Source organism: Hoplias malabaricus, chromosome 18, assembly GCF_029633855.1.
Source record: "Hoplias malabaricus isolate fHopMal1 chromosome 18, fHopMal1.hap1, whole genome shotgun sequence".
Classification (NCBI taxonomy): domain Eukaryota; kingdom Metazoa; phylum Chordata; class Actinopteri; order Characiformes; family Erythrinidae; genus Hoplias; species Hoplias malabaricus.
This window is the reverse complement of record NC_089817.1, coordinates 2,335,703-2,349,235: the sequence shown is the minus strand read 5'-3', so window position 1 is coordinate 2,349,235 and position 13,533 is coordinate 2,335,703. Positions and strand designations below refer to the sequence as shown.

At 44.0% G+C, this 13,533-nt stretch overlaps 1 protein-coding gene across 1 annotated transcript; it reads left to right on the top strand.

Moving 5' to 3' along the window:
- Positions 1-551: 551 nt before the first annotated feature.
- On the top strand, positions 552-6,965 carry sfrp1b (secreted frizzled-related protein 1b). Its single transcript, XM_066650651.1, has 3 exons — positions 552-1,432; positions 2,909-2,989; positions 5,635-6,965. Exons 1-3 carry the CDS (start codon positions 904-906, stop codon positions 5,955-5,957), a joined length of 933 nt encoding a protein of 310 aa, XP_066506748.1. The 5' UTR covers positions 552-903; the 3' UTR covers positions 5,958-6,965.
- The last annotated feature ends 6,568 nt before the right edge of the window (positions 6,966-13,533 follow it).

Here is a 13,533-nt window from a genome sequence, read left to right as displayed (position 1 = left end):
TCATTTGAGAGGGAAACTCATTTTTTCGACACATTTATTTGTTTTCAGATAAAAGTTCTTCATTGGGATTCACTGAGAGTGTCAGACATTTATTGATCTCTGAAAAGCCTCATTTATACTCTCTCCCTCTCCTTTATGTGGATGACTGAAAGAAAGAAAGATTCTGAGTGGGATTTGGACTGAAACAACAGATAATTATTTGAAACTAGAAAAATAGGATAGAATTCTGAGAGCGATACAGGGAAAGAAAGAGAGAGAGAGTAATGCGTAGGACAGAGAAAGAAAGGAGGCTCCTCAATAAGGGGAGGAATTTAAAGAAAGTGAAAAAGAGGGGAGTGAGAGAGAGAGAGAGAGAGAGAGAAAGAGAGAGAAAGACAGCCAGGAGGAGCAGGGGAGGGAATAAGCAAGGAGGAGGGGAGAGAAACTCAGAGAGAGAAAGATAGAGAGAGAGAGCTAGAACAAGGAGGAGGGAAAGAGAGAGCTAGGAGGAGGAGGAGGAGAGAGAGAAAGATAGGAGGAGAGAGAGAGAGAGAGAGAGAGAGAGAGAGAGAGAGAGAGAGCAGGATAAAGAGAGACAAGGAGAGTCTGTCCAGACAGTCACTACAGGGGAAAGCAGTAAAAGAAGGAGGAGAGGAAGAAAAAGAAAAACTGGAGAAGACTGTGAGAAAGAGACACTGGAGAAGACTGTGAGAAAGTGAGACTGGAGAAGACAGTGAGAAAGAGAGACTGGAGAAGACGGTGAGAAAGAAAGACTGGAGAAGACGGTGAGAAAGAGAGCCACAGAGAAAGAGTGACACAAAGGGAAGGAGGGAGGGGAGAAAGAAAAAGGAGGAAAGAAGCAGAGACCTTGGAGGAGTCTCTTACTCTTCACATCTCCGTTAGTGTCCCTCTCTTTCGCGTGCCATGGCCCTGTGCCCGTCGTGGTGCCCCAGGCTGGTGCTCGTGCACGTGCTGTTGCTGCTGCTGGAGCGAGAGGGTGCTGTGTCCATGTCAGAGTACGAGATCATGACCTGGGATCACTTGGCTCCCCAGGGGGCCCTACCCTACGGCAAGGGTCTGCGATGCGTGCCCATCCCCGAGGACCTGCGGCTGTGTTACAACGTGGGCTACAAGAACATGCTCCTGCCCAACCTGCTGGAGCACGAGTCCCTGGCAGAGGTGCGGCAGCAGGCCAGCAGCTGGGTGCCCCTCATGCACAAGCGCTGCCATGTGGGCACCCAGATGTTCCTGTGCTCGCTCTTCGCGCCCGTGTGCCTGGAGGGGCCTGTGAAGCCGTGCCGTGCCCTCTGCGAGGCTGTGCGCCAGGGCTGTGAGCCGGTCATGGAGGCGTACGGCTTCTCTTGGCCCAGCATTCTGCACTGCGACAAGTTCCCACAGGAAGACCCCTGCATCCCCTTCAACATCACGAATATGGAGGAGACGCCAGGCACAGGTGCGGACAACTCTGAGAGAACATTAGGGCTGTGTGCAATCAAACAGACTGATCTCTGAGCTGAAACAAACTGATCTCTGTGCTGAAACAGACTGTTAAAACAGACTGATCTCTGAGCTGAAAGAGACTGATCTCTGAGCTGAAACAGACTGATTTCTGTGTTAAAACAGACTGATTTCTGTGTTAAAACAGACTGATCTCTGTGTTAAAACAGACTGATCTCTGTGTTAAAGCAAACTGATCTCTGTGTTAAAACAGACTGATCTCTGAGCTGAAACAGACTGATTTCTGTGTTAAAACAGACTGATCTCTGTGCTGAAACAGACTGATCTCTGTGCTGAAACAGACTGATCTCTGTGTTAAAACAGACTGATCTCTGTGTTAAAACAGACTGATGTTTGTGCTGAAACAGACTGATCTCTGTGTTAAAACAGACTGATCTCTGTGTTAAAACAGACTGATCTCTGTGCTGAAACAGACTGATTTCTGTGTTAAAACAGACTGATCTCTGTGCTGAAACAGACTGATCTCTGTGCTGAAACAGACTGATCTCTGTGTTAAAACAGACTGATCTTTGTGTGAAAACAGACTGATGTTTGTGCTGAAACAGACTGATCTCTGTGTTAAAACAGACTGATCTTTGTGTTAAAACAGACTGATCTTTGTGCTATAACAGACTGATCTCTGTGTTAAAACAGATTGATCTTTGTGCTGAAACAGACTGATCTCTGTGCTGAAACAGACTGATCTCTGTGTTAAAACAGACTGATCTCTGTGTTAAAACAGACTGATGTTTGTGCTGAAACAGACTGATCTCTGTGTTAAAACAGACTGATCTCTGTGTTAAAACAGACTGATCTTTGTGCTGAAACAGACTGATCTCTGTGTTAAAACAGATTGATCTTTGTGCTGAAACAGAGTCTATTCTCTATGTTAAAACAGTGAATGCACACTGCTAAAAAGACTGATCTCCAAACTTAAAACTGATCTCTGTGCTGAAACAGACTGATCTGTGTTAAAATCTAAAATGGCTGATCTCTGTGCTAAAAACTAATCTCCATGTTAAAACAGACTGAACGCTGTGCTACAGAGACTGCTCTCTGCTTTAGAGACTGATTTCTGTGTTGAAAGACTGATCTGTTGTAAAACAGGATAATGCCTGTGCTACTAGATGGATGTATAACAATAACTGAAACCAAAAGCACAAATGTCTGACCTCAGGGAGTAAAAGAAAAGCCAGCTGGTTCGTGTTTGTACCAAACTGTGACTGTGCCCCAAAAATTGGCACAAGCAGATTACTCTCTGAACAGGGAACAGCGTATAAACATTTCTGTTTTTTTTTTGTGTTATTTGCTTGTGTTGTAATTTCCTATGGCTCTATTGAGAATGTATTTTCCTTCTCCTTTTATTTATCTGGAGAAATACACTTTTACAGAGAACCCTGTTGTATAAACCTGTGTGTGTGTGTTTCTGTAGATGCCCTTACCGTGTGCCCAGTGTGTGATATTGAAATGAACACTGGGGTCATTCTGGGACACATGTGCGCCAGTGAGTTCAGTAAGTATCCTCCCCTCACTGTTACACACTGTTAGAAACTTAAAAACAAGCACAGACCAATTAGAAAACAGCTCAAGACGTCACATAACATAATGGAGTGTCCTAGATTCACTCTTATTCTGCTTTGGTTTAGTGTCAGAAATAAACATATGTGATTATAATGGGAGTTTGCTGTTGTTTTACCAGAGTCTTTCAGATATTGGGACCATTCCAAGTCTGGAATGTTTGCTCTAATTGGGAATGGTGTGGTTGTACCCAGCTTTTTTGATCAGATGTGTTGTTTACACTTTGCATGAGATCCCCATGCCGTCTTTTCCACTGCATGGTCCCTACTCCTCTGTTCCCCTCTTCCACCCGGTAAATCAGGTCCTGGTTCTGGAAGCGGGTTCTTGTTTAGTGTTTAGTGGCTGTTCTCTCGTGGTTCAGAGTGAACTGAGTAGGGACTAAACCGTGGCGTGTAAACCTTGCAGAGTGCTGATTGTCCAGAGAGATTCGTCACTCTACACCACGCAACGCAGACGACCAGCACCAACTCTCCATCTGTAAAATCTCCAGCTGCAGCAGAGATCACGTTTGTTTTTATCCGACTAACGACGGCAGCTCGTAAAATTACACCAGACACCTATTAAGTATTAAACTAAGTTGCTTTATGATGCACTGTTATTCATTTGTCACCATAATCTCTACAGAAAAGCGTAAGCTGAAATGTGATGCTGCACATGAGCCTAAGTTCACCATGTCCAATGCCAAGTGTTGGCTAGAGGGGAATAAAGCTTCCTGGCAATGGACTGTGGAGCAGCTGAACTGTGCTCTCAATACCCTTGGTATGATCTGTGATCTCCAACATCTCACTCGTCCAGCTGACCTCACTCATGATTACGTGCCTGAATGCCATTAAATCATTACAGCAATGTTGCAACATCCACTGAAATGTCGTCCCTGAAGAGCAGAGGCCATTACTGCAGTGAAGAGGAACTCACTTCTGATTAATATCCCTCACTTCAGAAGAAACACTGAACGAGTGTGTGTCCAAAAGCATTTGGCTGCGCAGCGTGTCGCCTCCTGAAGGCTGTGCAGAGCCAGGGCTGGGGAAGTGTGTGTAAACACAGAGGAAACACAAATCTGTGTGGCATCGCTGTTTACTTTGAATCATTGTGTTTTTCCTGTTGGTTTCACTAAAGTGACCCCAGGGGCCGTGGTGCCGAGCCCTGTTTTGTTTTCTCATTTATTTCTGGAGGAGATTAAGTTTGTTTCTCGTCTCGTTTCAGGACAACAGCGTCACGCACTGCTGACCGCGTGATTCAAACCAGAAATCAAACCTATTTTTTATTCATTTATAAAAAATTACAAAGAAACACGACCTCAGCCTCATTGCATTTCCAGGAACTCATGTGGACAGAGGTTAAACCTGATGGGTGTGTGTGTGTGTGTGTTAGGCTGTTTACACACTCACATTGTGGGGACTTCTCCTTCTATGGAACACAAGCTGGTCCCCACACAGTAAAACAGGTTTAGGGTTAGGTTTAGGATAAAGGTTAGGAATAAGTTTAAAGTTAGGGGAAGGTTAAGGTAGAGGTCAGGAGCAGTGTTACCTTTAGGATTAGGAGTAACATTAGGGTTAGTTTCCACAGAATTAACGGAAGTCTATGATTTGTCCCCGCAATGCATGAATACAAATATGCTTGTGTGGGTGTGTGTGTGGGAGTGTGTGTATTCCAGGAATATAGCACATTCTGGGGGGCCACAGCATGTTTACACACTCACATTGTGGGGACTTGACTTCCTTGTGGGGACCAGCAGAATGTAATGATTATATTTTAAGATGAAGACATGTTTTAAAGTTAAGGTTAGGGCTGAGTGAGTGATCTTTATGGAAAACTTAATGGTAAGTCTCCACAACTCTATGTAATGTTTTCACAATTCTCAGATACAAGCTTGTGTGTGTGTGTGTGTGTGTGTGTGTGTGTGTGTGTGATGTTGTCAGTATCAGGGGCTTTGAGCACAGACGTCGATGGCAGTAATTTCACGGGACCTTTTATTTGTTTCGTGCTGAAACTCAGGGAATGTTCCCTTCGGCTGGTTCCTGGCTCCAGTACGAGTCTGGACACTGCTGACCTCTCTGAACAGACACAGGTGCTGCTGCTGCACAAGGAACAAACCCATCTGTGACATCACAAAAACAGTGAATTCAAAACAGACTGAGGCAGCCGTTTTCGATTGGTTCTCTTTCTTCTCCGTTTTTACTCAGTGCTCTTATTTCTCCGCGCTCGTTGTGTCTGTTTTGCTGAGTTTAACCTCGTCTTTGCGCTCTCACATAAACACGGGTCCAGCGCTGTGATTGGACAGACTCAGATGAGGGGGCGGAGCCATTCTAAAGTCTCTGCACTTGACGTCAGAAGTGGAGCAGAATCAGAACGACTCGTTTTATCCTGTGTTTTCTGACTTAGAGCAAACAGAAAACTGACTGGGGGCTTGTTTCACAGTGTGTGGGTTGGTGGTCTCCAGATAAACACATTAATGTGAACGTGCACCGAAGGAGTTTATCAGAACATGTCCCATTTAAATGAATGTGAATGGTCCCTCTACAGTGTTTGTGAAAGTGGATGTGAGAGAGATGAGTAACTGTTGTTCTTTCTTGGTCACAGCCCTGAAGATGAAGATAAAGAATGTGAAGGAAGAGGGCGGAGATAAGAAGGTGATCCTTCTCCTGCAGAAGAAGGGGATATTGACGAACACTAGGAATTACAAGATGAAGACGAAGATGGAGATGTTTCTGAAGAACGGAGCCACCTGTATGTGTCCGCAGCTGGAGAATCGGAAGAGCAGCTTCCTGATCATGGGCCGGATGTTCGGGGAGCACTTCCTTCTGACCGGGATCCACCAGTGGCGCAGGACCGACCGGGAGTTCATGAAAGTTGTGAAGAAGCTCAAGAAGCACAAATGTCCGGACTTTGAGGCCATTCTCTAAAAGACTGACCCTCAGTTACACACCAGATATATTAATAATAATAATAATAATAATAATAATAATAATATTAATAGCAATAGTCCTGTCCTCATTATTAGAAATGCACCAAAATGTCAAACACAGTAGTTTTGTCTAAAAATATAAACACATGATTTTCACTTCATTTACAGAGTGTAATATTCATAAAAACAGTCTGATGTTTGTGTTGACACTGGGTCTGATTATAACAGGCAGAAAAATACACGTCTGATTTAAAATCTAACACACTTCTACACCGAGTCTGAAACTGCGTACGATTGATTTTCTGCATCTGGTGAAAGTCTTAAAACTCTGACCAATCAGATCACTGTCGCCATGTTTACAATCTAAACGTGAGGGAAACTAGGAGGGTCCCACTGCAGTAAAAACATGTCTATATTTTCAATCAGACCCAGTGTGGACAAGGCTTTATCCTGTTTCTAAATGAACTTTACCCCTTTAGCACCAACCAGATTTACTTCTTGTCTGATTCATACTGTTATATGTAAATGAGGTCTATTCTGACTGGCTGAATCTGCATGAATGTGGGGCTAAGCTGCTGGAGGATGAAGGGGTGGACTGCAGAAGAGTCTTTAAAATGCCCCAAAAACCACTGCACAAACTTCATGACTGAAATTAACCACATTACCATCAACAACACAACAATGTTGATCCAATGTGTGTTCTCCTCCTGAAAATGGAGAGAAAACCCTGGGAAAATACCCAAAAATTATTCACATCATTCATTTTTAAACTTTAATAACTGGACTTCAATACATTGGTTCAGAACACGATGTTTATCTTTGAATCCCAACTCACAAATAAAATTTAATAGTGCCACAGTGGGGAAATGTATAGTGTTTCAACAGCAGAGGGACAGCTATGAACTTTATAAACATAGTAATAACAATAAAAATCATCATCTCAATTGCACTTGAAACCCACATTACTCATGGAAATACTGCACATTGGTATGATAATAAAAAAGATGAAACCTTTTGGCTTTCTCCCTGTGTCTGCGTGGGTTTCCTCCGGGTGACTGTCTGTGAGGAGTGTGGTGTGTTCTCCCTGTGTCAGCGTGGGTTTCCTCCGGGTGACTGTCTGTGAGGAGTGTGGTGTGTTCTCCCTGTGTCTGCGTGGGTTTCCTCCGGGTGACTGTCTGTGAGGAGTGTGGTGTGTTCTCCCTGTGTCTGTGTGGGTTTCCTCTGGGTGACTGTCTGTGAGGAGTGTGGTGTGTTCTCCCTGTGTCTGTGTGGGTTTCCTCCGGGTGACTGTCTGTGAGGAGTGTGGTGTGTTCTCCCTGTGTCTGTGTGGGTTTCCTCCGGGTGCTCCTGTTTCCTCCCACACTCCAAAAACATACGTTGGTAGGTGGATTGGAGACTCAAAAGTGTCCAGAGGTGTGAGTGAATGTGTGAGTGAGTGTGTGAGTGAATGTGTGCATGAGTAAATGGGTGTGTGTGAGTGAGTGTGTGAGTGAGTTCTAGAGACATTATTAACCTGTCTGAAGTAAATCCCTCTGTAGATTAACCAGATAATTTTGCTTATTTTAAGACAATCAGATTTATCTGTCAATAACATTAACAGTGAGATCATTTCACTGGAAAACATCAGAGCGACTGGAGTTAAGATTCCACGCAGTAGGGGATCATTTCTTTTTGTTTAAGTCATTGGGTTTATATAAGGGTGAAGGAAGGTGTGTGTGTGTGTGTGTGTGTGTCTGTGTGTGTGTGCGTGTGTGTGTTTAAGTGCTTTAAGCTGAATTTACCTTGAGACTGGACACAGGGAATGTTAGTTTTGGATGATGGAATTCCTCTTTAGTCTCACCTGCGGAATGCCAGACACACACACACACACACACACACACACAGAGACACACACACACACACACACACACACACAGATTTATCTGAGCTGGAGATCTGATGTTAAAATGGAACTGCAGACTCTGTGTGATGTGTGATGAATGATCAAAGCAGCTGTTCATCTTTCCATAAAAAGAGAAAATTTATCAAAGGGTCACTCCATCCGTTGCTCTGCATACTGTGTTACCCCTTGTTCCTCAGCGCTCAGGACCCCCACAGAGCAGGTGTGATGTGGTGGTGGATCATTCTCAGCGCTGCAGTGACACTGACGTGGTGGTGGTGTGTTAGTGTGTGTTGTGCTGGTGTAGAGTGGATCAGACACAGCAGTGCTGCTGGAGTTTTTAAACCCCTCAGTGTCTGGACCGAGAACAGTCCACCGCCCAAAAACATCCAGCCGACAGCGTCCTGTGTCACTGATGAAGGACTAGAGGACGAGCGACACACACTGTGCAGCGACAGATGAGCTACTGTCTCTGACTCTACATCTACAAGGTGGACCAACGAGGGAGGAGTGTCTCACAGAGTGGACAGAGAGTGGACACAGATTTGTGAATATTATTCCCCATTTAGTGCTGTGGTTAACACTGGGACACATTATAAACACAGGGCCCTTGGGATAAAGGGAGCTGGACATGACATGACTGTCATGAAATGACAAAGTAGACATGGTTTAATTTAAAAAAAATGACATGTGGAGTTAATTATATAATGTCTCTGCTGTAAATCACTCACCATCTGCTGCACATCACTTCACTGTGTGCTGAAATCACAAATACACACACACACACACACACACACACACACACACACACACACACACACACACACACACACACACACACATACACACACACACAGCTTGAGGCCTCAGTGGGTGGGACTGCAGGAATGTTGCATGACAAACAATTCCTCAAGTCTGAGAGCTAAATATCTGAAAACAGATTTAACTACAACATTGCTTTCTACACACACACACACACACACACACACACACAGTCCTCTCACTTATATTCAACTATGTGTTTCTCCAACAGTGGTCTTTGGAAACCACAACAACGGCGGCGGTAACGTTAAGCGGTGTTTACTCATGGTGTATTGGCGTGTTGTTGTTGTTTGGGACTGAACACAGCTCCGTCATCAGTTCAGACAGATCAGTAGAGTTTGTTCCTTCCTTGTTGCAGCGTCCAGCTCTCGCTGGATTCTTTCGTCGGCCACCGATCCAAGGAGCGTTTGAACCTCTTCAAAAGACCACGGCGTCATTTTACGAGCTGCCGTCGTGAGTCGGATAAAAACAAACGTGATCTCTGCTGCAGCTGGAGATTTTACAGATGGAGAGTTGGTGCTGGTCGTCTGCGTTGCGTGGCGTAGAGTGACGACTCTCTCTGGACAATCAGCGCTCTGCAAGGTTTACACGCCACGGTTTAGTCCCTACTCGACTCGCTCTGAACCACGAGAGAACAGCCACTAAACAAGAACCCGCTTCCAGAACCAGGACCTGATTTACCTGGTGGAGGAGGGGAACAGTAAAAGTAGTGGAGTAGATTAGAGTAGAGTAGGGACCCTGCAGTGGAAAAGCAAAAACTGTTCTCATGGCAGAACTGTGGGGACAGAGAGAGCTGATTTTCTTTGTTGTGGTGTTTCACTTTAGCTCTGTTTACTGCGGTTTGGAGCTGAAATAGTAAGTGTCTCACTCTAGTCCTTCTCTGGGTTTGTATATGAACTGCTGTGAATGAATGAATGACTGAATGAATAAATGAATGACTGTATGTTGTTAATAACAGTCTTTTCAGGTTGAACCTTGCGTGAATGTGTTTACCACATGTCTGAGACCGAGGATTAATTTATTTCACAGTCAGATATTTCTACTTTCCCAGATCCAGCTCTGGCACAGATTAATTCTCTGAAGACAGAGAGAGAACAGTCCACCTTAAATCTTCACTCAGCTCGTCCACTGAGGACAGAAACCACGGGACATTAAAATGTCTTTCTGGATCCTGTGTGTTCTTTTCTGTCCAGAGGAAAACTGAGTTGATGCTGAATGAACTGCAGCAGCGTTTATACTTTTAAAAAATCTCCTCCTGCTTTATTCACGAAGAGTATCAGGTCAAAGCATAAATGTTTTATAAAGTTTATAGTTTCCTCCAGTTCACTCTCTTTATGGCGACTGTCATGGTCTCCCACACAACGACTCCCAGCATGCACCACACTAACAGACCAGACACTGGGTTTATAGGGGCACAGCTGGACCCCTCTGCACCAATCAGTCGCTTTGGACAATTGTTTCTCCAGTAAAAATCCTGTTAAACGCTAAATAGATGAAGTGATTTAACACTAAAGTGGGCCTCACTCTGACAGTGTTGAAGATATGAAGAACTATTTCTTTTGTGCTTTCTTAAACAAATAAAAATAGAAATGGTATAAAATTCCTGTTTGCAGCATCTGCCAAAACTGCATCTACTTTTCTTCCTCTGACATTTCATGGAAAATGTGAAAGATCCATCCATCCATACATTTTCCACCGTTTATCCGGGTCCGGGTCGTGGGGCAAGCAGTCGGAGCAAAGAAACCCAGACCTCCCTCTCCCCAGCCACCGCCTCCAGCTCCTCCGGGGGTATACCAAGGTGTTCCCAGGCCAGTCGAGACATGTAGTCTCTCCAGCGTGTTCTTGGTCTGCCCCGAACCACCTCAACTGGCTCCTCTCGACATGGAGCTCCCTGGACGGCCGAGCTCCTAACCCTGTCTCTACGTGAAAGATCTGTACAAAAAAAATGACGTTTCTAATTCAATAAAACATTATTTCTGAACTAAACAAACTGAATTATTCAGAAAAGACTGTTTCAAATGAACGTTACCTGCTCTTACTGTTACTTTTACTGGTAACACTTCACTGAGAATTAAATATTGGATTCACCTTCAACAATTAATATTCAGCATCAGCCACAAATTAGGAAAATGTGCTAAAATATCAATGTCTAAAAAATCTGCTTACCTCCAATTATTAAAACAGAAAACATCACTTTCTTCTGTCATAGTGTTAGTGTTATTATTTATTTATTTACTTTCCAATTTCTCCTTGTAAATCCTCAGGATGATATGGTCAAAGGGAGGGCTAAACATTTTCGGTTCACTCTAAACCAGTGGATCTCACTCTAAACCAGTGGATCTCACTCTAAACCAGTGGATCTCACTCTAAACCAATGGATCTCACTCTAAACCAGTGGATCTCACTCTAAACCAATGGATCTCACTCTAAACCAGTGGATCTCACTCTAAACCAGTGGATCTCACTCTAAACCAGTGGATCTCAAACTTTACACCAAGTACCACCTACGAATCTCGCCACAGAAACATGCCCTGGTTCTTCCTCTGCTCCGGGGGAAGGTGCAGGGAATAAGGCAAAGTCTGCCTTAAATTTTGCATGTTTTTGTTGCGTATTTACTTGAAATGTGTACATTTTACACAAAATTATCTAAAATAATTACTAAAATTTAAAGAGAGAATACAAATAACTCTAGGCCTGAACTGAATGTTTTAAACACAGTTAGACATTTATGAAAATATATCAAGTTTATGGACAATAAGCATTTTGAAAGAAATTAAAAACGAGATAAGGTCAATGTAAGATCAATTATGGGTGTTTTCTTCTGTTTTGTTTTCACGTGTACAGAATTGTCGCTTAGATTTTTCTTTGTTTTGGCCTCTGGATTTAGTCCCTCTGGGCTCTGTTTTTCTCATTTCCCCTTTGTCCTTTGTGTAATAAAAATTCAAACTGGTCACGTATGCGTCTAGCCAATGCTTATGTCCAGTGAGCAGCTGAAACTGGGCTTTCTTTACACAGATTTCTCAAAAAACTGGAGGGTCGCATTCCCACCCTGGAAAAAATGCTCTTCCCTCTTCCCTTACAGACGTAATCAACTACGGTGGAGGTCATTTTTGTTAGATAATGATTTAGTGGTCACTATGCGTTTTTGAGAGGAATTTCCAGGAACACAATGTAACTCATTACTAATGAACAAGGTGTTACTGTGTTTTCATTAGGAGTCAAAACATATGATAAATCATTAGTCATAGACCGAGACACTTTGTTTTTTACCCATTTACAGACACTGGGGCTTCGTAAACACATTAGAGCGGTTTCCAGAGCAAACCGACTGCAGAGCAGCACATGGAAAGTTTTATACACAGGGTTTGTTTAATTATTAAAATAGTGAATGTCACCTTTATGGGCTTCTTTGTGCTGAATGGCTCCCATCTCCTTTTTTGACACTCACTACTCAACAAATCTATCAAGTTTATTTAACGTCATGTACTTGAGTAAATGTAATGTAATTACTCACCTCAGGAACATCATCTGTCCAGATTCAGCAGCTGCACTAAAGCATAGTGTCCAGTAGGAGGCAGCATGAGGCAGATGCATGGGACACCATCTAAAGCACACAAGGCCAAAAGGATTTAGCTGCTGCAGTGAAGTTCTACAGTACAACACTGTAGCCTGTCTGTTGCTCTGCATACTTTACTACTCCCATCCCTCTGTTCTTCAGTGCTCAGGACCCCCACAGAGCAGGTGTGATGTGGTGGTGGATCATTCTCAGCGCTGCAGTGACACTGACGTGGTGGTGGTGTGTTAGTGTGTGTTGTGCTGGTGTAGAGTGGATCAGACACAGCAGTGCTGCTGGAGTTTTTAAACCCCTCAGTGTCACTGCTGGACTGAGAATAGTCCACCGACCAAAAAAACACCAGCCGCGTTTATTAAGTGGACAGTGTCCTATGGGCAGTGTCCTGTGTCCACTGATGGTCAGCTGATGGAAAACTGACTGTCGGAGGCTCTGAGGGCCCACACAGTTCAGTTCGGAAGCTCTGGAAGTTTGCTTACCCTACACTCTCAGAAAATAGATACGGTACAAGTACATTATTGTCCACTAAAGGTACAGAGAGTGTAGTGTATCTTTAAAGGTACAGCAGTGGTGTTAGAGTCCAGCTATTTTCCCTAAATGTTCATTCCATTCTCTTCTCCCGATGGAGAGGTGAATATATCCAGTCCTGGTGTTGTAAGACAGAGACACCACCTGCATTGCCAGCGGGTCACCCTCAACAGGACCTATATATTTCCTCTGGGTGCTCCAGTGTCCTCCCACAACTCAAAAGTGTGTAAAGGTGAATGTGTGGGTGACTGAGTGAGAGCACGGGGGCCTGAAGATGAAATTGAATGTATGAAAACAACACCACTACAATTAATATAGAATATGTTACATTTATGTTCTCTAACTAAAGGTAATGTATATGTGTCCTTGAGCATACCACCACAGTGGATTTTTTTTTCTGAAAGTGTAGGTTCTTATCTCTGAGTACAGTTTACCTAACTGATGTGGAAAATTTTGGGGAAGCCCAAGTGGACCTCTTCGCTTCACTAATGCTGATGTGATGTTTTTGTTTTTTATTTGGGGGGGGGGTGGTTCTGGTCTGGATGCCACATGACCTAATCTCTTCACCAGAACCAGGTAGTGGCTCTGTCACAGCTCCAGGGACCCGGAGGTTGTGGGTTCGAGTCCCGCTCCAGGTGACTGTCTGTGAAGAGTGTGGTGTGTTCTCTCTGTGTTTGCGTGGGTTTCCTCCGGGTGACTGTCTGTGAGGACTGTGGTGTGTTCTCACTGTGTCTGCGTGGGTTTCCTCCGTGTGACCGTCTCTGAGGAGTGTGG